The sequence below is a fragment of the Aedes albopictus genome, chromosome 2, assembly GCF_035046485.1.
Source record: "Aedes albopictus strain Foshan chromosome 2, AalbF5, whole genome shotgun sequence".
Lineage (NCBI taxonomy): Eukaryota > Metazoa > Arthropoda > Insecta > Diptera > Culicidae > Aedes > Aedes albopictus.
In genome coordinates this window covers 316,992,803-317,018,372 of record NC_085137.1, presented here as the reverse complement: position 1 = coordinate 317,018,372, position 25,570 = coordinate 316,992,803, and the positions used below count along the sequence as shown (strand labels likewise).

At 42.8% G+C, this 25,570-nt stretch overlaps 1 protein-coding gene across 1 annotated transcript; it reads right to left on the bottom strand.

Moving 5' to 3' along the window:
- Nucleotides 1-11,151: 11,151 nt before the first annotated feature.
- On the bottom strand, nt 11,152-12,444 carry LOC109420767 (cuticle protein 19.8-like). The gene has a single exon (XM_019695236.3). The coding sequence runs from the start codon at nt 12,360-12,362 to the stop codon at nt 11,379-11,381; it is 984 nt and encodes a 327-aa protein (XP_019550781.3). The 5' UTR covers nt 12,363-12,444; the 3' UTR covers nt 11,152-11,378.
- Between the last annotated feature and the right edge of the window lie 13,126 nt (nt 12,445-25,570).

Sequence of the window (25,570 nt, the reverse complement as noted above, 5' to 3'; positions counted from 1 at the left end):
TTTTAAGTGATTAATGGAAGTGTAAGATTTCATTTAGGATTTCCATCGAGAATTCTTCTGGAATCGCTTCAAGAATTCCTACGGGATTTTCCCAAGGATTTCTTAAATATTTCTTCAAATTTCCCAAACTTCCTTCAGAACTTATTGCAAAGGTTTCTTTGATAGTTCATCCAATAAATTCTCTTGCCATTTCTCCTAAGATTCAAATTTTAAAAAAATGTAAAAACACTTTCAATTATCACAGAAGTTCCCCAAAGAAATTCTACTGGTATTCCTTCAAACATTTTTCTTAGATAATTCTTTTGAGATTTTCTTCGGCTTACGGCTTTCGGTAATAAAGTTATATGAAAAAAATCTTCAGCCGTTCCATTGTAAATTCTTGTTTTTTTTTTAATTCGCAAAAGTGTATCTCATAGAACCTCAAATTTTTTGAGAATTACCGGAAACATTTTCTAAAATTACCGCTACAATTGGGTTTTTAAATTAAGAAAAATGTATCGATTTTTTTATTTTATACGAAAGAGCACCTTTTTCTGAGCCACTATGATTTTTTTCAGATTTTTAGAACTTTATTTTGGTACCTAAAATCAATTTCAAAGAGATTGTTTGAAATCACCTTTTGACAGCTGGGTAACCGTTTGACAGCTCCACTCAGTACAAAATGCGACGAGGGGTGATTCGACAAATCACTCCCATACAAACTTCAAATTGATTTTTAAATAGGTTCCCGGGCACCAAAATTCATGAAAATTTGGATTTCGGCTCAGTTTCGCATGCAGATTCAGAATATGTAATTATCTCAACACCGCTAAAGAAGCCAATTTACAAACGAATTGACTGCAGAAGTTTCAGATTACCTGCCGAATGAATTTTGAAAGGAACTATTGAATGAATTACAAAAATAATTGTCAGGTATATTAGCAAAGGGACTGCCGGTGAAACTTTCATAGAAGTTGCTGAGGGCAATCCTGCAAGGGTTGCCTGATAAATTTCTGAAGCTGTTGCCCAAAGTATTTCGAAAAGTAATGCCGTAGATACATTCTTTAATAAAAACCTACATCAATTTCGAATATTATTGCCCAGAAATTTCCGAATGAGTTACCAAACCAAATTTCGAAGAAATTGCCGAAATAGTTTTCAAAAAGAAAATGTGCAAGAAAATCCCAAAAATAGTCATCTTCTTCTTCTTCTTCTTGGCGTAACGTCCTCATTGGGACAAAGCCTGCCTCTCAGCTTAGTGTTCTATGAGCACTTCCACAGTTATTAACTGAGAGCTTCCTCTGCCAATGACCATTTTGCATGCGTATATCGTGTGGCAGGCACGAAGATACTCTATGCCCAAGGAAGTCAAGGAAATTTCCTTTTACGAAAAGATCCTGGACCGACCGGGAATCGAACCCGTCACCCTCAGCATGGTCATGCTGAATACCCGTGCGTTTACCGCCTCGGCTATATGGGCCCGCCCAAAAATAGTCATATAGGAATTAAAAAAATGCTTAAAGGGCTTCCAAAGGTTTTTCAAAAAAAAACTCAGAATTACGAACACAATAGCTGAGACATTTTTCAAAAGAATTTCCAAAGAATTTATTTAAAAATAATGAAGAATGAATTCTGAAAAAAATTACTTAAGGAATTCCTAAACCAATTTCGGAAGGAAATTTTCAGAATAACTGCGCAAGAAATTTCCAAATGAATTTTCAAAGGTATTCTTTAACGAATTGCTGCACGGATTTCCAAAGCAATTACTGAAAAAGATTCAAAAGAAATTTCCGAAGGAAAATTCTAATAAAAATTGTAAGAATTCTTTCAAGAATTCTCACAGAAATTCCTCCTAGAAATTTTATTGGAATTCTTTCAATGAATTCTTTAGGTATTCTTCCAAGGTTTCCATCTATTGATACTATTAAAGATTTACTTAGCGATAACACCAATTTCGTCCGGATTTCCTTAACGAAGCTTTTAGGAATTTTTTTTAACGATTCCATCAAGCATTTGTTCCAAACGAGGAACTCCAAGAGATTTAACGATTCCATCAAGCATTTGTTCCAAACGAGGAACTCCAAGAGATTGTTTTACGATTTATCAAGGAATTACTTTTTTTTCTTTTTCCTCATCTGTAGAGCCTTTTAACCACTGCGTCCATTATTTAGGAATCTTGTGGTATGACCCATATTTAATTTGGTGCTAATCGATTATTAGGAATTACTTCAAAGACTTCTTAACAAATTCCTTCAAGATTTTTTTTAGAAATTCCTACAAGATTTGTTTTTAGAAATTTCTGCAAGAGTTCTTTTTGCAATGCCTCAAGTGGTTTTCTTAAAGTCAAGTCCTTTCAAGTATTTCTTACGAAGCATTGTTCAAGAAATTCAAAGATTTCTTCAGAAATTCATCCAATAATTACAGTATGAAATCGTCCAAAGATTACGCAATTTTTTAAATTCCTCTTTCACGATTCGGTCATGAGTCCTTTGAGAAAATCCAATAAATATTTAATCTTTTTTCCAAGAATTTTTTCAAGCTATGTTACAAAGACTCTTTCAGGGATTTCTCAAAGTTTTTCTTATAATCCTACAAGGGTACATTCATCTCCAAAGGATTCCTGCACAAATTCCCTTAGGGGGTCTTAAAGAAATTACCCCAAGGCTTCCAGCAGAAATTTTTCTACTGAAATCTGTGGGGATTCTTTCGGAAATTGTTTTTTTGATTTGCATCAACGAACTTGAGAGGAATTCTTTGGGATTCATGCCATTGATATCTTTGAAAAATAATCTAGGTATTTCATAATTGATTCTTCCATAGCTCCCTTCGCTTTCAAAATTTCTCCAGGAATCCTTCACATAATTCCTCATAAAACATAGAATTGATCTAGAAGATTCTTCGAGGATTCCTTTAAAATTTCCTCCAAAAATTCCTGCAAGCATTTCTACAAGAATTCTTTCAGGAATTCCTCCGAAATTCCTTCAAAAATCTCACAAGGATCCATTGAAGAGCCATACGTGATCAAGCATGATCTCAGAAATTCATCAAAGATATTTTCCATGACGAACTACTGCAACATTATTTCTTTGAGAAGTCTCTAAAAGGATCCTTAGAGAAATTCCTTAAGGTTCATCTGAAGGATTCGTTGAAGGATTTCATGACATAATCCTTGAAGGACTTTATGAAGGGATCCGGAGAGGTATTCCTGAAGGAATGCTTGAAAGAATTTGTAAGGTAAAATAATCCTTGAATGAATTTTTGAAAGATTCCTTGATACATTTTGAAAAAAAAAATCCTGAAGAAATTCATAGTGGTGTTCCTGGAGGAATCAATTCAAGTATTCCAAAACCAATCTTGGAAGAATTTCTAAAGCAATCCATTGAAAAAGTTCTAAAGTAAAGCTTAGAGGATTTTTTGTAGAAGTCTTTGCAGTAACTGCTAGATAAATCGTAATACATATTCCCGAAGGAAAGGTATGTAAGTATTTACCTTGCCCGAAGGAATTCTCGTAGAAACCCTTCAAGGAATACTTGGAAAGAAATACTTGATGAAATTGTTAGAATACGTTGATTGCACTTTTTTTATACGAAAGCAAAAAAAAACGACAAAATACTGTTGTTACGGTTTTGACTTGGCATGTGCTTAGATCATAACTTTTATAAATGCGGCCCCTGAATTTTAGCTGCTACTTTAAGCTGAGTCAACAACTATATTTGGTCCTGTCATCAGGATATCAGGGACGTATTCACAATGCTCATAAATTTTACCTCCATATAGGTAATTAATTTCGCAAAAATTCAATTTTGATTTCTAACACATTTTTCCTGTAATTTTGGGGACATCCATGTGCCCCATGATAATCACGAAGGGGCCCCCACATACCTATCACCAGTTCTGCAAAGTGTTGAACTTATACTTATAGGAAATTTTGGCTATTTAAAGAATTTAATCCAAACTAGTGTTAGAAACCTTACTTGATTTGGAGGCCTCCTGAATTCGGGGGCCCGGTGCGGACCGCACCCATCGCACCCCCCTTGCTACGCCACTGACTGAAACCCTATGAAACACCCATAAACCTCTCAAAACATATTGAAACCAACCCCTATAGACTTCGCTTGGACCCTTGGACCCTACTAAACCCGCCGAAGGTGATTAGAATCGATGCCAGGCTTACGGATCGTTATCCTCAAGCTCAGGCGCGACAAACCCCACAAGGGCGCCGCCTGCAAGTGTTTGGTGGAAGAGGTCGTTACTTACCTTACCGGTCAGGCTAAGGCCGGGGTGGCCTCTGCTGTACATAGTAGCCGCCTCCATTCCACTCGGTCCATGGCTGTTTGTCTCCAGTTCCGCACTCTGCGTAGGGTCCGCAGATCGTCCTCCACTTGGTCGACCCACCTAGCTCGCTGCGCTCCACGTCTTCTTGTACCGGTCGGAACCATTTTAGTCGGGTTGCTATCCGACATCCAGATGACGTGACCCGCCCACCGTAGCCTCCCGATTTTCGCGGTATGGACGATGGTTGGTTCTCTTAGCAGCTGATGCAGCTCGTGGTTCATTCGCCTTCTCCAAGTCCCGTCTTCCATCTGCACTCCGCCGTAGATGGTACGCAACACCTTCCGTTCGAAAACTCCAAGGGCGCGTTGGTCCTCTGCACGTAGGGTCCATGTTTCGTGCCCATAGAGGACGACCGGTCTAATCAGCGTTTTGTAGATGGTTAACTTCGTGTTACGGCGAACTTTGTTCGATCGTAGAGTTCTGCGGAGTCCAAAGTAAGCACGATTTCCTGCCACAATGCGCCTCTGAATTTCTCTGCTGGTGTCGTTGTCGTCGGTCACCAGTGAGCCCAAGTACACGAATTCTTCAACCGCCTCGATTTCATCACCGTCGATATGAATTCGGGGTGGCGGGCGCGGTGATTCCTCCCTGGAGCCCTTTGCCATCATGTACTTTGTCTTCGACACATTAATGACTAATCCGATTCGCCTGGCTTCACTCTTTAGTTGGATGTACGTTTCCGCCTTCGTCTCAAATTTACGAGCAATAATATCAATATCATCGGCGAAACCAAGCACTGAACGGACTTCGTGAAAATCGTCCCACTCGTGTTTATCCCCGCTCTTCTTATTACACCCTCCAAAGCAATGTTGAACAGCAAGCACGAAAGACCATCACCTTGCCGTAACCCTCTGCGAGATTCGAAGGGACTCGAGAGTGTCCCTGATACTCGAACTACGCACAACACTCGATCCATCGTCGCCTTGATCAACCGTATCAGTTTATCCGGGAATCCGTATTCGTGCATAATCTGCCATAGCTGTTCTCGATAGATTGTATCATACGCCGATTTGAAATCGATGAACAAGTGATGTGTGGGCACGTTGTATTCGCGGCATTTCTGCAACACCTGGCGGATGGCGAACATCTGGTCTGTTGTAGCGCGTTCACCCATAAATCCAGCCTGATATTGCCCCACGAACTCTCTTGCAATCGGTGATAGACGGCGGCATAAAATTTGAGAGAGTATCTTGTAGGCAGCGCTCAGTAGTGTGATCGCGCGGTAGTTCCCGCAATCAAACTTGTCGCCCTTTTTGTAGATGGGACACACGATACCTTCCATCCATTCCTCCGGTAATACTTCCTCCTCCCAAATCTTGGTAATGACCCAGTGTAGTGCTCTCACCAGTGCTTCTCCACCGTATTTTAGAAGCTCGCTTGGTAGTTGATCTGCTCCAGCGACCTTGTTGTTTTTCAACCGGCCAACCTCCTCTTCAATCTCTTGAAGGTCAGGGGCCGGAAGTCTTTCGTCCTGTGCACATACTCCTAGATCTGTTACCACGCCACCTTCGGTACTTGCAACGTCGCCATTGAGGTGCTCATCGTAATGCTGCCGCCACCTCTCGACCACCTCACGCTCGCTCGTGAGAATATTCCCGTGATTATCTCGGCACATGTCGGCTTGTGGCACAAAGCCTCTGCGCGAGCGGTTCAGCTTCTCGTAGAACTTTCGTGTGTCCTTAGCGCGGTACAGCTCTTCCATCGCTTCGCGATCTCGTTCTTCCTGCTGGCGCTTCTTCATCCGGAAGACTGAGTTCTGCCTGTTCCGCGCCTGTTTGTAACGTGCCTCATTCGCTCTCGTACGGTGTTGCAGCATTCTCGCCCATGCTGCATTCTTCTCGTTTTTCAACTGTTCACATTCGCCGTCGTACCAGTCGTTTCTGTGATTCGGAGTCGCGAAGCCTAGTGATGTAGCCGAGGTACTACCTATGGCGGATCGGATGTCCCTCCAGCCATCTTCAAGTGTAGCTGCGCCAAGCTGCTCTTCCGTTGGTAGGGCCACTGCTAACTGCTGCGCGTAGTCTTGAGCCACTTTTACGTTACGAAGTTGCTCGATGTTGAGCCGCGGCGTTCGACTTCGACGCGTGGTGATAACTGTCGAAAGTTTTGAGCGCATGCATACAGCGACTAAGTAGTGATCCGAATCTATATTCGCACTGCGGTATGTGCGGACGTTGGTTATATCTGAGAAGAATTTACCGTCGATTAGAATGTGGTCGATTTGGTTTTCTGTTTGATGGTCGGGTGATCTCCAGGTGGCTTTGTGAATATCTTTGCGGGGGAAGAAGGTGCTTCGGACTACCATACCACGGGAGGCTGCAAAGTTTACGCATCTCTGGCCGTTATCATTCGATCCGGCGTGCAGGCTGTTTCGCCCGATTACCGGTCTGTACATTTCCTCCCTTCCTACCTGCGCGTTCATGTCGCCGACAACGATTTTCACGTCACGCGGCGAGCAACCATCGTATGTTTGCTCTAACTGCGCGTAGAAGAAGAATAGGTCGTTGGTGGTGGCGATATGGTCGCCAAAGTAAACGGGGTCTTCTTCTGTAGCTGTTGATGTAGAATTAGCAATAGGGTTAAAATACACAAAAATAAAAATTAATAAAAAAGTAAAAAAAGAAGTTATGCGCCTAACAAGTAGCTCGAACTGGAGAGTAGACGACAGCTACACTCACAGCGATCACCTGGCGGTTCGCTACAGTATCGACTACAACAACAGCAGGCAGTGTGTAGAGGCGGCTAGGCCAAGGCCAAGCCCTCGCAGGTAGAAGACATCATACTTCGACGAAAGGGTATTTAGGGAGGCGCTCCGCCGTGAGCGAAACCTATTTGGTTTAGACGGCGACGGACGAGCTGGTAGCGGTGCTCTCGCATGCGTGCGATGCGACCATGCCTAGGCGAGTTCAGCCTAGAAATTGGGAGACCACCTGCTTACTGGTGGACCGATGCGGCTGCGGACCAGCGCCGCGCCTGCTTACGGGCTAGGTGGCGGATGCAGCGAGCACAATCTAAGGAAGAGCGAATGGACCGGTGGGTGGTGTTCGCCGCTGCAAAAACTGAGCTGAAGATTGAGATAAGAGCAAGCAAAAAGGCCAGAGATGTTGGATGGGCTTTTTCCACGTCATGATCCTAGCCCTTGGGGTCTCCAGTTAGCCTAGTGGTTAAGGCTATGGATCGCCAATCCGGAGACGGCGGGTTCGATTCCCGTTCCGGTCGGGAAAATTTTCTCGACTCCCTGGGCATAGTGTATCATTGTATTTGCCTCACAATATACAATTTCATGCAATGGCAGGCAAAGAAAGCCCTACAATTAATAAATGTGGAAGTGCTCAAAGAACACTTAGTTGAAGCGAGGCAGGCCAAGTCCCAATTGGGACGTAGAGCCATAAAGAAGAAGAAGAAGAAGAAGATCCTAGTCCTTGTCCTTCTTTCGTAAGACAGCTGGGGACTGGGTTTGGTGATGAGGAGAGGGTTACCGATGATGAACTTGCGGGGATAGCAAAGTCCCTTACCGTAGGTTAGGCTCCAGGTCCGAACGAAGTTTCGAACTTGGCCTTAAAAGTAGCTATGGCAGAGGCTCCCGGGATGTTCAGGTCTCCCGGGTAGAGAAAAAGAGCTCAATAATAGCATATTTTGATATTGAGATCAAAATGTGATATTGAGTTGATTGATATAAGAGATAAAATCTCTAAAAATAATATCTAAAATTTACTCCTGGACCATCATCATCAAATCATATTTAGATCTTGTAAGATATAACTAATAGCAGCAAGCTATTCGTTTGATCTTGAAATATCAAATTTTGATATCGTTCAGATGTTCCAGGAACATTTTTCAGATATTATTTTCAGATCTTTTATCTCTTATATCAATCAAACCAATATCACGTTTTGATCGTCAGTACTCTACCTTTACCCGGGCTGCTATACAGAAATGCCTGGATAAGCGAGTTTTCCCTGAAGTTATGAAGCGGCAGAGCCTGGTTCTATAGCCAAAGGCAGAGAAACCACCTGGAGATCCATAAGCATATAGACCACGATATAGACCAATATGCTTGATCAACACGACGAGGAAGATGCTCGAAAAAATCATCCACAAAAGAATGTTGCCACCCCTGGAGATGGCTCAGTACATACAATACAATTTTGTTTGACGACATGACTACAAACTATTCCAGTATTGTTTGTGCTGAGTGGCAGCCCAGGTGTCAATCTGAAACTTTATCCAACACTTCGATACCGGAATAGCTGGCTCAAGGCCAATGAAGTCATGTGCGAGCTAGGGGACGAAGTCCTGCCTTCTTCGTTGATTGTTGAAGGGGTGCCTAACCTTACACCACTGAGCCTCCCGCTCAGGTGTCTTATTAGCAGATATACTATGCCTCAGGCGGTTCGTATCAAGGAGATCCTTAATTTACCAAAGAAACGGGCATTTGCCCAAGTGATCGACACACTGAAGTCGGCTGTGAAGTGTCCAATGTGTGCCTTAGCGTGGTTCAAAAAATCGTTTTTGCTCCACACCGCTTATTCGATGCCTAATCAGATTATATGCCTTCTCCCAAAATTTGAGCTCATTTGGATGAAAATTGAGACTGCACAAGCCCTTCAAAATTTGTATGGGAATTACTATGGGAAAACGATGTTTTTCATTCAATCTAACCTAGCATTTCCTCAAGTACCCCAGTGGGTTAGTTGACCCTTGGTAATCCTAGGCTACTCTATCAGCTACAACTTTGCCGAAGACCGCATTCAAATCGGACGCCTCATTAATTAGTTATCGATTTGCATCCAACTGGGCAAACTTTAACAGTGATCCGACAGCTTCCCAGCAGGCAACATTGCTGCACATGGCGCCAAAGATAGCACACTGAAATCATGGCTACTATGTTTCACTGCAAAATGCAGTGATGCCCACCAAATAGTTTAACCATCATGAGCAAAGATTTCGATTCTGGATTAAAATCGGTAACTAACTAATGAAGCGTCCGATTAGAATGCGGTCTTCGGCAAAGTTGTAGCTGATAAAGTAGCCTAGAATTACCAAGGGTCTAACCCACTGGGAAACTTGGGGAACTGCTACGGTGGATTGAATGAAAAACATCGTTTTCCCATAGTAATTCCCATACAAACTTTGAAGGGCTTGTGCAGTCTCAATTTTCATCCAAAAGAGCTCAAATTTTGGGAGAAGGCATTTAATCTGGTTAGGAATCGAATAAGCGGTGTGGAGCAAAAACGATTTTTTGAAACGCGCTAGTGTGCCTATTGTGTGTGTGGTGGATTCCAAGGACACAGAACTCCGTAGTTATACCGTGGTTTTAACACTACCAAAGAGGTGAACCCTAACCCCAGAATGGGTCACTTCCCGCCGTGGCTACATCCGGCGAAGGCTTGAACACACACTTAAATTCAGAATTTGATCTCGGTAAACGGTTTACCGAGAATCCAACAGCTGATATCTCGGTAAAATATTTACTGATTCTCGGTAAAAATTTTACCGAGATTTCGGTAAACCATTACCGAGTCTCGGTGAACTTTGCCGAGATCTCGGTAAAAAGTTGGATTACCGAGATCTCGGCAAAGTTTTAACGAGATCTCGGTAAAACTTTTACCGAAATTCAGTGAAAATTAATACCGGATTCTCGGCTGTTGGATTCTCGGCAATCCGTTTGCTGAGGTCGGCGATTTAATTTAAGTGTGCAGATGATGATCCGGCCATTCGCTACACCAGGCTGAAGACCACCCTAAGAGCTGTTCTCCAGTTGTCGCAGATACCCCGACGAGGAAGGAGAGAATCGGTGTCAGGTTAGTCTTAAAAAAGTGGGTGGAAGTAGAGTGAAGATAGAGAGCTAGGGAAAAATAGAGAGGAAGTGCACTGTGTGAGATAAATAAACAGGAGTGTGAAAAAGGCAAGCTCAAGTGTTTTCCTAAATCCGCGAATGAAGCGAGGATAAGCGTGCCGATCCTAGAGATTGAGGTCAATACAGAGTCTCGATAGCCACTGGGAAGGATCACCTTCTGTGACGCTCTCCTTAAGCCAACGGTAGCTGTGGGCATTACATTAGTTACATAATTGACTTGAATTTCCGTACGTGGATAGTACCAGAGAAGTTGTTATAGAGAAGCGCAAAGAGGATTTAGGTTATGTTTATTTACATCACGCCCAATAACAATCAATTTTTGCGGTGAACAAAATTATGTTTTCGCGTGCGTGTTAGTTTGATCTGCCCATAAGATGTCAAGCATACAAGTGACGTCATGCTTTGCACTAACACATTTTCATGTGCTTTCATGTTGCGCTTTGTTTCCCATGTTTTTCTATTTCCTTGAATTTGCTCGATTGGGACCGCGTTTGACGGTTCAATTGGAACCTTTGGTTTCAGTCTTCGCGCATCTCTATAACAACTTCTCTGGATAGTACTAATCGTGCCTACATTTTGTACGGTTCAAAATTGACTGAATTATAATAGCAACCCCACCCGTGCAAAAAAATCGAATGTAAATTTATTCTTCATAGGATTTAATCTGGTGTTAACCCAGTTAGCCTAGGGGTTATGGCTATGGATCGCCAATCCGAAGACGGCGGGTTCTATTGCCGTTCCAGTTGGGACTCCCTGGACATAGTGTATCATTGCACTTGCCTCACAATATACAAATTCATGCAATGGCAGGCAAAAAAAGCCTTACAAATAATAACTGTGGAAGTGTTCTAAGAACACTAAGTTGAAGAGAGGCAGGCCAAGTTCCAATGCGAACGTCGAGCCATAAAGAAGAAGAAGAAGAATTGAATAAAACATCAACATATCTAATTGTGATATATCCAGCAAAACACGCCAAATTGCTATTAATTCACTTCCCTCTCCTTTTTTATTTTGGTTTTCATTTGATTTTGTACATTTCTGCGCAAACAAAATACTACTTACACGCACAGTCTATGGTGGTTGATTTTTTTTTTGTTCAAAGCATACATTGTACACTTTTTACAAAAAGCAATTCAAAATTATTCCCGATGAGCTAGATAATGTTGTTGGTTGGTTCGATGGTCCGAGTTATCCGAGATGTGCCTTACTGCAGGTTGCGAGCCTTAACTTCGGCAACGGCCTGAAGATGTTCGGCCTTAGCCTTGGCAACTTCTGGAGTATCCTGAACTGGTTCAGGCAGAGCAACCTCGGCGGCTGGCAGAGAACGGGCAGCGATGGCAACCGGAGCAGCGACTTGGGAAGTGGTGTAGTAAGCCGGAACACCGTAGGAGTAAGCGTAGATGGGCTGGTGGACGGCACTGTACTGCACAGCAGCTGGGATCTCAGCGGCCCTCACGGCAACGGTGGCTGGAGCCGACTGGGTGTAGGTAGAATAGGAGAAAGAAGTTGGGGACTTGATTTCGACGGCGGCTGGGACTGGAGCAGCGGCATAGGTGGTGTATGCAATTGGTGCCTGCTTCAGAGCCAAGGAGGATGTGGAGTACGAGAATCCGGTAGCTGGGGCCAAAGCAACAGCTGGAGCAGCGGCAGCGTAGGTGATTGGAGCGACAGCGGCAACTGGGGCAACTGGAGCAGCGTCAACGACGACAGAGGTCTTCTCTTCTTCATCAGCTTGTTCGGCAGCAGCGTTGCGCACCTTAGCTTCCTCAACGGCAGCCATGTGTTCAACCTTAGCTTGAGCTACTTCAGGGGTATCCTGAACTGGTTCTGGAGCAATGCGGGTTTCGACTGGGGCAACTGGCAGATTGCTGGCTTCAGCACGGAATCCATTGAGGGCATCAGCAGTGTAGGTAACGGTTTGCAGTTTGTTCTCAGCATCCAGATAGCTGTAAGCTCCACGGGTCACTCCATCAATAGCCTTGGTTTCCGTCTTTGCCGACAGTCCTCCGTTATATCCATATGTGTACTGACCGAGGGCATCCTGGGCGTGGAACTGGCTAGACACTTCCACTGGTGCAGCAGCAATATAAGTAGTTGCCGGAACAGCAGCGTACACTTGCTGCGTCAACAGATGAGGGGCAGCAGTGGCCACGGCCAGCAGAGATGACACTACAACGAACAGTTTCATATTTGATATATTTCGCGCTGCTGGAATACCAGTACTCGCTAATTCGAAGGACTAAACACGATTGATACCTGAAGAACCAAATTATCGAACTATTTATACCCCGACGCCGATTTGCTCCCAGTTTCAAGTGCTAGAAGGTTTCCCCTTGGAAGACTCGTTTTCGCATTTCTTCATCGTCGTTCTTATTCTCAACCGCCGTACATTGGATAGTATCAATTTTAAGCAATGGAACAAAAAAAATTAAACTCGATACAATAAAAGTTGTCGTTGGTCGTCGGTTTAACATTTTTTTTCTTTCGTTACTCTTGGTTCCTTCGCGGAACAGAACGTATGTAGGGTGGGATCACTTGGACATAATATCATATCGGGACTATCCTTATACGATTAAACCGGTTGAAAGCATCAAAGAGTAGCAACATGAAACAATGGTTAAATAAACGTTCCTCCAGGTTTTCAGCATCCGTGACCTTGCTACATATACACATTTCGTACTGCTGCTAATAGGCGTTTTGCCTCCTCTTTGCCCTGTTTCTCCGTCCATACCGGATAGCCTTTCCAAAGGATTGAGTCTCTTAGTGCATGGACGACACAAGTGCGGGAGACGACCGAGACCGAGACCGTGACGCGTGAATTGAAGTTCAACTCCACCCTGACCGCTTAGGATTGTGGTTCGGTCTGAGTAAATCCGGTTCTACACGTGAGTAAGGGATGACTAGCTATTTTTTTCTGTGAGTTTACTTTCATTTATCAACCGTATGCTATCGTGATCATGCGTAGCACGGTAGGGTTGCTGATCACGGCGTCGCGTCGCTTTTTGATGTCAAAAAGGCGCGAATTAATGGCATCGCGTGCCTTCGTGAGATGCTAACATAGTGTCTTTTGCTTGCGTGGGAAAAACTAGATGTATAGAAAGATTGAAGAACATATTCGCCCATTATATGGCTTACTTTATAAATCCAAATCCTTATGTTCTACGTATATGATGGTGGCAGGTTGCAACCTTTACTGAAAACGGCAATCTCAATGATCATCACCATGATCAGATGACGCAATATTGAAGTTATGTGAGTTCATACTCACATGTGATCAAAATTTTGGCACACTCTTTAAACCTTTTGTGGGTATAAAATCTTCCTAGTGATAAAGGTGAACTCTGTTCTCAACAAAGTTGTTGCATTGATATTGACAATGTCCTCGAAACTTTGACTAGTCACCCAAAACAAAGCGCGCATATTTTAGGAGAAAACGCGCACGCTGCAAGCGCAAAAGTGGCTTGTCGGCGGTAGAAGCACTTTTCCGCGCTTATTTGATGGTGCGCCCGCGTGCACAAAAATTCGAGCAGCTTTTTTTGCCACACATTGACAAGCTGCAATGTGTGGGTGTCATCGGTTGCTACGTTGCTGTGAATGTATTGGTGTTCACATACTTTCGCGTCACCAATACATGCAAAACGTGCATGTGTATTGGTTGGGGGAAAATGTTGAGAATGTGTGGGTGTCCTACTGTGATCGGAAGGATTGACAGTGTTTTGTTTTCATTAGTCATTCCGAATCCAATCGAACGATGGACACGGGGGCGATTATCGGTCTACTTGGTAGGCGAACGGAAGTGCGGATTCCTTGCCGTTTATGAGGCATTTGGGAAAGTTCGTCTTCCCATTTTGCTCCCGTTTAGTTGAAAGCTGTGACAGCAAAAATTTAATGAGCGATCCTAACGATGATACGGCAGGAGGGGCGGGAGCCTGTAGCAGTCAGATGCGATGCAGAAAGGTACCGGGCGCAGAAGCAACACCGTCAAGCTCGGTATGGAGAGTTTCCGCGATGGTCAATCGGAGACAGCTGCAGGAAACAACGGTGTTGGCTAACCTCAATTCATCTTTCAGTATATGGAGGAATTCTTTCGACATATTTCGGAGAAATATTTGTATATTATTTAGAAAATTTCTTCGGCAACTTTGCGCAAATTCGGTGCAGATTTCTTGGGGAATTGGTGCGAAAAAATTCGTTGATTCTTTTGAATATTATTTCGCCTTTTTCTGCAAGGATTCCTAAAGGAATTCCTCCAACAGTACATTCCAGGAATTTCTTCAAGGATTCCTCAAGAAATCCCTACATGGATTCCTCCAGGCATTTCTCAAGGAATTTCTCCAGGAATTCCTCCAGCAATTTTTCCAGGAAATCCTTAAGAAACTTCTCCAGGGATTCTTTCAGGAATTTCTCCAAGGATACTTCCTGGAGACACTCAGAAATTCCTTCAGGGATTCCTCCAGGAATTTCTCCTCAGAATCCTCCAGGAATTTCGCCAGAAAATCCTCTAAACATTCCTCCAAGGATTCCTCCAAGAACTTCTCCGAAAATTCCCCCAGGAATTCTTTTGGGAATTCTTACAAGAATTCCTCCAAAGATCCCTACAGGAATACCGCCAGGATTCCTTCAAAAATTTTTCCATGGATTCCTCCAGGAATTTCTCTAGAGATTCCTCCAGGAATTGCACCAGGGATTCTTCCAGGAATTTCTCCAATCATTCACCCAGGAATTTCTGCAAGATATCCTTCAGGAATTTTTACAAAGATTCATCCAGGGATTCCTTCAGGAATTTCTCCAGAGATTCCTCCTGGAATTTCTCCGGGGATTCCTCCAGGTATTTCTCCAGGGATTCCTCCTGGAATTTCTCCGGGGAATCTTCCAGGAATTTCTCCAGGGATTCCTCAAGGAATTTTTCCAGGGAATCTTCCAGGAATTTCTCCAGGGATTCTTCTAGAAATTTCTCCAGGGATTCCTCCAGGAATTTCTTCATGAATTCCTCCAGGAATTTCTCCAATCATTCCTCCAGGAATTTCTTCAAGATATTCTTCAGGAATTTTTACAAAGATTTATCCAGGGATTCCTTAAGGAATTTCTTCAGAGATTCCTCCAGGTATTTCTCCAGGGATTCCTCCTGGAATTTCTCCGGGGATTCTTCCAGGAATTTCTCCAAGGATTCCTCAAGGAATTTTTTTCAGGGAATCTTCCAGGAATTTCTCCAGGGATTCTTCTAGAAATTTCTCCAGGGATTCCTCCAGGAATTTCTTCATGAATTCCTCCAGGAATTTCTCCAATCATTCCCCCAGGAATTTCTCCAAGATATTCTTCAGGAATTTTTACAAAGATTTATCCAGGGATTCCTTCAGGAATTTCTTCAGAGATTCCTCCTGGAATTTCTCCGGGGATTCCTCCAGGTATTTCTCCAGGGATTCCTCCTGGAATTTCTCCGGGGATTCTTCCAGGAATTTCTCCAGGGATTCCTCAAGGAATTTTTCCAGGGAATCTTCCAGGAATTTCTCCAGGGATTCTTCTAGAAATTTCTCCAGGGATTCCTCCAGGAATTTCTTCATGAATTCCTCCAGGAATTTCTCCAATCATTCCCCCCAGGAATTTCTCCAAGATATTCTTCAGGAATTTTTACAAAGATTCATCCAGGGATTCCTTCAAGAATTTCTCCAGAGATTCCTCCTGGAATTTCTCCGGGGATTCCTCCAGGGATTCCTCCTGGAATTTCTCCAGGGATTCCTCCAGGAATTTCTCCTGGGATTCTCTCAGGGCTACTTCCAGGGATTTCTCCGTGAATTCCTCCAGGGATTCTTCTAGGGATTCCTCCATAGATTCCTCCAGGAATTTTTTCAGGGATTCCTCCAGGAGTTTTTCTCGAAATTCCTTCAGGAACTTCTCCAGGGATTCCTTTAGGGCTTCCCCAAAGAATTCCTCCAGGGATTCCTCCAGAAATTTCTCCAGGGACTCCTGCTGAAATTTCTCCGAAGTTCCTCCTTGGATTCTTTTAGGAATTCCTTCAGGCATTCCTCCAGGGTTTCTCCAGGGATACAACCAGAAATTTCTCCAGGAAATTTTTAAAGATTTTTTCCAGCATCCTTCCAGGAATTTCTATAGAGATTCCTCAAGGAATCGCATCAGGCAATCCTCCAGGAATTGCACCAGGGATTTCTCCAGGAATTTCTCCAGAAATTCCGCCAGAAATTTCTCCAAGATATCTTTCAGGAATTTTTACAGATATTCCTCCAGGAATTCCTCCATGCATTTCTCAAAAAAAAATCTCCAGGTATTTCTCCAGGGATTCTTCCTGGAATTTCTCCTGGGATTCCACCAGGAATTCCTTCAGGCATTTCTCCAGGAATATCTCCAGGGATTCCTCTAGGAATTTCTCTAGGGAATCCTCCAGGAACTTCTTCAGGGATTTCTCCAGGAATTTCCCCAGGCATTCATCCAGAAATGGAACCAGGCATTCCCCCAGGAATTTCTCCAAGATATCTATTGTACTGAGATTCCTCCAGGAATTTCTCCAGGGATTCCTCCAGAAATTTCTCCAGGGATTCCTGCAGAAATTTCTCCTGGGATTCTTCCAGGAATTTCTCCAGGGATTCCTCCAGAAATTTCTCCAGGGATACCTCCAGGAACTTCTCCAGGGATTCCTCCGGGAATTTCTTCAGGGATTCATTCAGGGATTCCTCCAGGAATTTCTCCATTAATTTCTCGAGGGATTCCTCCAGGAATTTCTCCAGGGACATGTCCAGGAATTTCTCCAGGAATACCTCCTAGAATTTCTCCGGGGATTCCTCCAGGAAGTTCTCCAGGGATTACTCCAAGAATTTCTCCAGGGAATCCTCCAGGAACTTCTTCAGGAATTTCTCCAGGATCTTCCCCAGGCATTCATCCAGAAATGGAACCAGGAATTCCCCCAGGAATTTCTCCAAGATATCCTTCAAGAGATTGTACTGAGATTCCTCTAGGAATTTCTCCAGGGATTCCTCCAGAAATTTCTCCAGGGATACCTCCAGGAGTTTCTCCAGGGATTCCTCCGGGAATTTCTTCAGGGATTCATTCAGGGATTCCTCCAGGAATTTCTCCAGGAATTTCTCGAGGGATTCCTCCAGGAATTTCTCCAGGGACATGTCCAGGAATTTCTCCAAGAATACCTCCTGGAATTTCTCCGGGGATTCCTCCAGGAAGTTCTCCATGGATTCCTCCAGGAATTTCTTCATGGATTCCTCCAGGAATTTCTCCAGGGATTACTCCAAGAATTTCTCCAGGGATTCCTCCAGGAATTTCCCCAGGGATACCTCCAGAAATTCCTCCAGGGATTCCTCCAGGAATTTTTCCATGGATTCCTCCAGGATTTTTGCAGGCATTTCGCCAGGGATTCCTCCACAAATTTCTGCAGGAATTCTTCCAGCAATTTTTCTATGGATTCCTCGAACGATATCTCCAGAAATTTCTTCAGGGATTCCTCCAGGAATTTCTCCAGGGATTCTTCCAGGAATTTCTCCAGGGATTCCTCCAGGAATTTCTTCAGGGATACCTCCAGAAATTTCTCCATGGATTCCTCCAGGAATTTCTCCATGCATTCCTCCAGAAATTTATCCAGCGATTCCTTCAGAAATTTCTCCAGCGGTTCTTCCAGGAATTTCTCCAGGGATTCCTCCAGGAATTTCTCCAGGGATTCCTCCAGGAATTTCTCCAGAGATTCCTCCGGGAATTTCTCCAGGGATTCCTCCAGGATTTTTTCCATGGATTCCTCCAGGAATTTCTCCAAGAATTTCTCCAAGGATACCTCCAGGAATTTCTCCAAGGATTCCTCCGGGAATTTCTTCAGGGATTCATTCAGGGATTCCTCCAGGTATTTCTTTTCAGGAATTTCTCGAGGAATTCCTCCAGGAATTTCTCCAGGGACATGTCCAGGAATTTCTCCAAGAATAACTCCTGAAATTTCTCCGGGGATTCCTCCAGGAAATTCTCCATGGATTCCTCCAGGAATTTCTTCATGGATTCCTCCAGGAATTTCTCCAGGGATTACTCCAAGAATTTCTCCAGGGATTCCTCCAGGAATTTCTCCAGGGATACCTTTAGAAATTTCTCCAGGGATTCCTCCAGGAATTCCAGCAGGAATTTTTCCAGATATTTCTCCAGGAATTTCTCCAGGAATTTTTCAAGAGATTTCTCCAGGAATTTCTCCATGAATTCCTCCAGGAATTTCTCCAGAGATTTCTCCAGCAATTTTTCCAGGAATTTTTCCAGGGATTTCTCCAGGAATTTCTCAAGAAATTTTTCTAGGGATTCCTCCAAGAATTCCTCCAGGAATTTCTCCAGAGATTCCTCCAGGAATTTCTCCATGAATTCCTCCAGGAATTTCTCCAGAGATTTCTTCAGCAATTTCTCTAGGGATTCCTCCAGGAATTTCTCCAGGGATTCCTCCAGGAATTTCTCCAGGGATTTCTCCAGGAATTTCTCCAGGAATTCCTCCAGATATTTCTCCAGGGCTTCCTCCAAGAATTCCTCGAGGAATTTTTCCAGGGATTCCTCCAGGTATTTCTCCATGAATTCCTCCAGGAATTTCCCCAGAGATTCCTCCAGGAATTTTTCCATCTATTCCTCCAGGATTTTTCCAGGCATTTCGCCAGGGATTCCTCCACAAATTTCTGCAGGGATTCTTCTAGCAATTTTTCTAGGGATTCCTCCAGGAATTTCTCCAGGGATTCCTCCAGGAATTTCTCCAGGGATACCTCCAGGAATTTCTCCAGGGATTTCTTCAGGAATTTCTCCATGGATTCCTTAACGATTCATCCAGGCATTTCTTCAGGGATTCCTCCGTAAATTTCTGCAGGGATTCTTGCAGCAACTTTTCAAGGAAGTTCCAGGAATTTCTAAAGGGATACCTCCAGGAATTCCTCCAGGTATTCCTCCAGGAAATTCTCCAGGAATTTCTCCAGGGATTCATCCAGGAATTTCTCCAGGGATTCCTCCAGGAATTTCTCCACGGATACATCCAGGAATTTCTCCATGGATACCTCCAGGAATTTCTCTAGGGATTCCTCCAGGAATTTCTCCAAGGACACGTCCAGGAATTTCTCCACGAATTCCTTCAGGAATATCTCCAGGGATTCCTCCAGGATTTTTTCCAGGCATTCCTCCACGAATTTCTCCAGGAATTCCACTAGGAACTTCTCCAAGAAATCCTCCTAGAATTTCTCCAGGGATTCCTCCAGAAATTTTTCCAGGGATACCTCCAGGAATTTCTCCAGGGATTCCTCCAGGAATTTCTCCAGGGACACGTCCAGGAATTTCTCCATGGATTCCTTTAGGAATATCTCTAGGGATTCCTCCAGGATTTTCTCCAGGCATTCCTCCACGGATTTCTCCAGGGATTCCTCTAGGAACTTTTCCAAGAAATCCTCCTTGAATTTCTCCAAGGATTCTTCCAGAAACTTTTCCAGGGATACCTCCAGTAATTTTTTTCAAGGATTCCTCCAGGATTCCCCCAGGAATATCTCCAGGGATTCCTCCAGAAATTTTTCCAGGGATACCTCCAGGAATTTCCCCAGGGATTCCTCCAGGAATTTCTCCTTGGATTCCTCCAGGGATTCTTCCAGGATTTCCTCCGGGAATTGCTCCAGCGATTCTTCCAGGAATTTCTCCAGGGATTCCTCCAGGAATTTCTCCATGGATTCCCCTAGAATTCCCCTAGGATTCCTCCAGGAATTTCTCCAGGTATTTTTCCAGGAATTCCTCCAGAGATTCCTCCAGGATTTTCTCCAGGTATACCTCCAGGAAATTCTCCATGGATTTCTCCAGGCATTTCTCCAAGGATTCTTCCAGGGTTTCCTCCAGGAATTTCTCCAGCAATTTTTCCAGCAATTTCTCCATGGATTCCTTCAGGAATTTCTTCAGGCATTCCTCTTGGAATTTTTCCTGGGATTTCTTCAGAGATTCCTCCAGGAATTTCTCCAGAGAAACCTTCAGGAATTTCTCCAGGAATTCCTCCAGGAATTTCTCCAGGGATCCCTCCAGGGTTTCCTCTAGGAATTTTTCCAGTGACTCTTCCAGAAATTTCTTCATGGATTCCTCCAGGAATTTCTCCAAGGGTTCCTCCAGGAATTTCTCCAGGGATTCCACCAGGAATTTCTTCAGGGATTCCTCCAGGAATATCCCCAGGGATACCTCCAGTAATTTTTTTCAAGGATTCCTCCAGGAATTTCTCCAGGAAATCCTCTAGGAATTTCTCCAGGTATACCTCCAGTAATTTTTTTCAAGGATTTATCCAGGAATTTCTCCAGGGATTCCTCCAGGAATTTCTCCAGGGATCCCTCCAGGGTTTCCTCTAGGAATTTCCACGGTGCTTCATTTACCGTTATTATAAAATAAAATATACCATCAAAACCTGAAACGCCGTTCTCTTTATTTATCTATCCTACACCTCTGGACAAATTTTTAAAATCATCGTTAGGCGAAATTTTGAGTTACGCCCTTTTAAAGGGCCTAACCTCTAAAAAATCGAGTTTTCTAGAGAATAACACCACATTTCATAACAGGATCATGAATTAAAGGCATCAATAACAGAAATTATCATGAACAACATTGAAATTTGGTAGTATGCATCCATATGATTATCGGCGGAAAGCATTTTGTATCAAAATTTGTCATAACGTCAATATACGGTAGAAGTTCTTAGGGCCTATAGAAAGCAAACATTACATTGTTGTAACAAATTCAATTAAAAGTATATTGTATTGTGATTCCACATGTCAATAGATGTTCATGTTACTCTCCGTCAAGGCGATAGTATTTACATGCTCAGCACCAACATTTCAAAAGGACGTAACTGATCTTCAACACAATATCTTCTCCAATAGCAGATCGAGTCTCATCTTTCCCAGGACACCAACAACCACTATCGGAAAGAATTGCATTTCCTCCGTCCAGTTAGTAATTGTACATTGCATCGGAGAGATAAAGGTTTGGTTTCGGCAAGCAGTTTCGCCATTTTGAAATGTTAACACCAAGTGTACACCAAGGTTGCAACCTTTCATTTGCAAAGATTTACATTCATTTGCTATTATCTCAGTTCAGAAGCATGCTATCGAAAAACAATGCATGGATGAATTTAACCTTGCAGTTTTATCTGAAAGTTTGCCGAATAACATTGGGGTCGCACACGCATTCCAAAGTCGTGAGCGAGCTGTGAAGGCAACTTTCCACAGCGTGAATGAAATTTACATTCACCGCGTGGAGAGTTGCCTTCACAGCTCGCTCACGACTTTGGTATACGTTTGCGACCCTAATGGTATTCGGCAAACTTTAAAATAAAAGTAGATAAAACTGCAAGGTTAAATTCATCCATGCATTGTTTTTCGATAGCATGCTTCTGAACTGAGATAATAGCAAATGAATGTAAATCTTTGCAAATGAATGGTCGCAACCTTGGCGTACACTCTCTATACAGCGAATCTGCCTTAAAAACAATAGTCAAAATTTGTCGAAAATATTTAATATGAGCAACCACAAGTTAGACAAAAAGAAATATGTCTGTGTGCCACATATCTTAAGTTATAAGAATAGAAATTTAAAATATCGAAAGGCCAAAAGACAAAAAGTCGAAACAGGCAACAAATAATGAAACATAATATTTTGGGTGAAATTTTTTTCTTCTTTTAAAATTTGTAGGTAAGACCTTTTGTCCCTACTAATTTAAATTTTCTTCGACCTATTGTATTTCATTTTTTATTTCATTCCTGGAGCAACATTTGAAATGGGCCACACAGGTTTTATGCCTTTTTTTGAAATCGCTTCGAGGGCCTAACAGCAGCCCACCTTCGCAAATGAACACCGTTATCCGAAGGATCGATGTTTGCTCTAACAGAAAACTGTCTTAGTTCGTGTGAATAAGTTGATGGGGGCTCAGGACCGACGTGTGAAGTCATTGTTTACCAATGCTTGTATGGCCTTTTTCAAATGTTGCTCTAGAATTGTAGAATTTATCTTTTCAGCTTCAGCTTTTCAGAAGGGCGTAACTGGTTGATGATACGACTCCTTCTTCTATGGATGTAGATTGCATGTCACCCCTCTAATGTAAGCCATCGGTAGAGGAGCATTCTTTTTGTCTAGAAGTGCCGCGTCACAGATTTGAAAAAAGGTGTTGTTTTGGAAAGCAGTTACGCGTTCTTGAAATGTTGAGGCTGAGATGACAAAATGTAGAAATACAAAAAAAAAATCTAAGACAATATTGCGCGTTTCGCCGTAGATTATCGCACAAAATTGTTCAAAATGGCTAAAAGATCGTCGCCAGTACATCATATCGTGTCCGTGTCTTCTACAATAAATGCGAAAATAGCTATTGATTGACCGCGCAGAAGACACTGAAACGATTAAATGTAACCGCGCATATCTATTTACATTTCTGCATAACTTTGCGCGATAATTTTTCTTGTAATGTATAGTAGGTCGAAAAATATAAAATTAGTAGGAATTAAAGGTCTTACCTACATATTTAAAAAAAAAATAGGATTTTCATCCAGCATTTTATGTGTGATTATTTGAGGCCTGATTCGACTTTTTGTCTTTTGGCCTTTCAATTTTTTGGTTTTCTTTGGGTTTTCTATACTTTTAACTTAAACCGTTTGGCACACATACATATTTATTTTTGTTTCATTTGTGGTTGCCCAATGCCCATATTTGACTATTGTTTTTAAAGCAGATTTTTAGTATAGAGAGTGTATGCCCTTCATGTATCGGTGCTAACATTTCAAAATGGCGAAACTGCTTGCCGAAACCAAACCTTTATCTCTCCGTTGCAATGTACAACCACTACTGGACGGAGGAAATGCAATTCTTTCCGATAGTGGTTGTTGGTGTCCTGGGAAAGATGAGATACGATCTACAGCTTTGGGAGAAGATATTGTTTTAAAGATCAGTTACGTCCTTTTGAAATGTTGGTGCTGAATACTATGTGAATCCATGTGAATACTATTGCTATGACTGACAGTAATATGAACATCTATTGACATGTGGAATCACAATACGATATACTTTTAATTGAATTTGTTACACCAATGTAATGTTTGCTTTCTATAGGCCCTAAGAACTTCTACCGTATATTGACGTAATGACAAATTTTGATACAAAATGCACTCCACCGATATTCATATGGATGCATACTACCAAATTTCAATGTAGTTCATGATAATTTCTGTAGTTGATGTCTTTAATTCATGATTCTGTTATGAAATGTGGTGTCATTCGATAGAAAACTCGATTTTTTAGAGGTTAGGCCCTTTAAAAGGGCGTAACTCAAAATTTCGCCCAACGATGATTTTAAAAATTTGTCCAGAGGTGTAGGATAGACAAATAAAGAGAATGGCGTTTCAGGTTTTGATGGTATATTTTATTTTATTATAACGGTAAATGGAGCACCGTGATTTCTCCAGTGACTCTTCCTGAAATTTCTCCATGAATTCCTCCAGGAATTTCTCCAGGGATTTCTTCAGGATTGTTCCCAGGGATACCTCCAGGAATTGCACCAGGGACACCTCCAGGAATTTCTGCATGGATTCCTCCAGGAATTTCTCCAGGGATACCTCCAGTATTTTTTTTTCAAGGGTTTCTCCAGGAATTTCTCCAGGATTTCCTCCAGGGCTTTCTGCAAGAATTTCTTAATGGATTCCTCAAGGAATTTCCCCAGGGATTCCTTCAGGGCTTCCCCAAGAATTTCTCCAAGAATTCCGCCAGGGATTCCTCTAGGAATTTCTAGAAGGATTTCTTCAGGATATTCTCCTGGGATTTTTTCAGGGCTACTTCTCCTGGGATTAACCCATTGATTCTTCTAGGGATTCCTCCAGGAATTCCTTCAGAAATTTCTCCAGTGATTCCTCGTAGAACTTATCCACATATTCCTCCACGAAATCTTCCGAAAATACCTCCAAAATACCTCCAGGGATTCCTGCAGGAATTCCTCCGGGGATTCCTCCAGGCATTCCTCCACTAAAACCTCCATGGATTCTTCCTGGAATTCTTCCAGGAATTTCCACGAGCGTTCCTTAGGAATTGTCTTCAGGGATTTCTCCAGGAATTCCTCCAAAGATTCCTCCAGCAATTTTCTAAAGAAATTCTTTCAATGATTCCCCTAGAAATTAAGTCAGGGATTTCTTCAGTAATTTCTCAACGGTTCCTCGAGGAATTTCAAAAAGGATTTCTTAAGGGATCTCTCCAAGGATTTCTCCAGGGATTCCTCCAGGATTTTCCAGGAATCCTCCTCCAGGATTTTTTTTCAAGGATTCCTCAAGAAGTTTTTCCAGGGCTTCCACCAACAACTTCTCCAGGGATTCCTTCAGGAATTTCTCCAGGAATATCTCAAGGGATTCCTCCAGGAATTTCTTTAGAAATTTCTCCAGGAATTTCGCCAGGGATTTCTCCAGGGTTTCCTCCTGGAATTTCTCCAGGGATACTTCCAGGATTTACCCCAGGGATTCGTCCAGCGATTTCTCAAGTGATTTCTGCAGGAATTTTTCCAGGGATTCCTCCAGGGATTCCTCCAGGGATTCCTCCAGGAATTTCTCCAGGGATTCCACGAGGAATTTCTCCATGGATTCCTCCAGATTGATTGATTGATTTGTCTTTATAAAAGAGACTTTCAGCCTTTGGCTTGTTCGTCTCTTATGATTCCTCCATGAATTTCTACAGGGATTCCTCCAGTATTTATCCAGTAATTCCTCAAGGAATTTCTTCAGGAATTCCTCCAGGAATTTCTCCAGCGATTCCTCTAGGAATTTCTCCAGTGATTCCTCCAGGAATTTCTCCAGGGATTCCACCAGTATTTCTCCAGGAATTTCCCTCAGAGATTCCGCCACGAATTTCTCCAGAAGTTCCTCCAGTAATATCTCCAGGGATTCATCTAGTAATTTCTCCAGGGATTCCTCCAGAAATTTCTCCAGGTATTCCTCCAGTATTTCTCCAGGAATTCCTCAAGGATTTTCTTCAGGGATTCCGCCAGGAATTTCACCAGGGGTTCCTCCAATAATTTCTCCAGGGATTCATCCAGTAATTTCTCCAGGGATTCCTCCAGGAATTTCTCCAGGGATTCCTTCAGTATTTCTCCAAAAAATTCCTCCAGGAATTTCCTCAGGGATTCCGCAAGGAATATCTCCAGGGGTTCCTCCAGAAATTTCTCCAGAGATTCCACCAGAAATTTCTCCAGGGATTCCTCCAGAAATTTCTCCAGGGATTCCTCCAGGAATTTCTCCAGTGATTCCTCCAGGAATTTCTCCAGGGATTCCACCAGTATTTCTCCAGGAATTCCTCCAGGAATTTCCCTCAGAGATTCCGCCAGGAATTTCTCCAGAAGTTCCTCCAGTAATATCTTCAGGGATTCATCTAGTAATTTCTACAGGG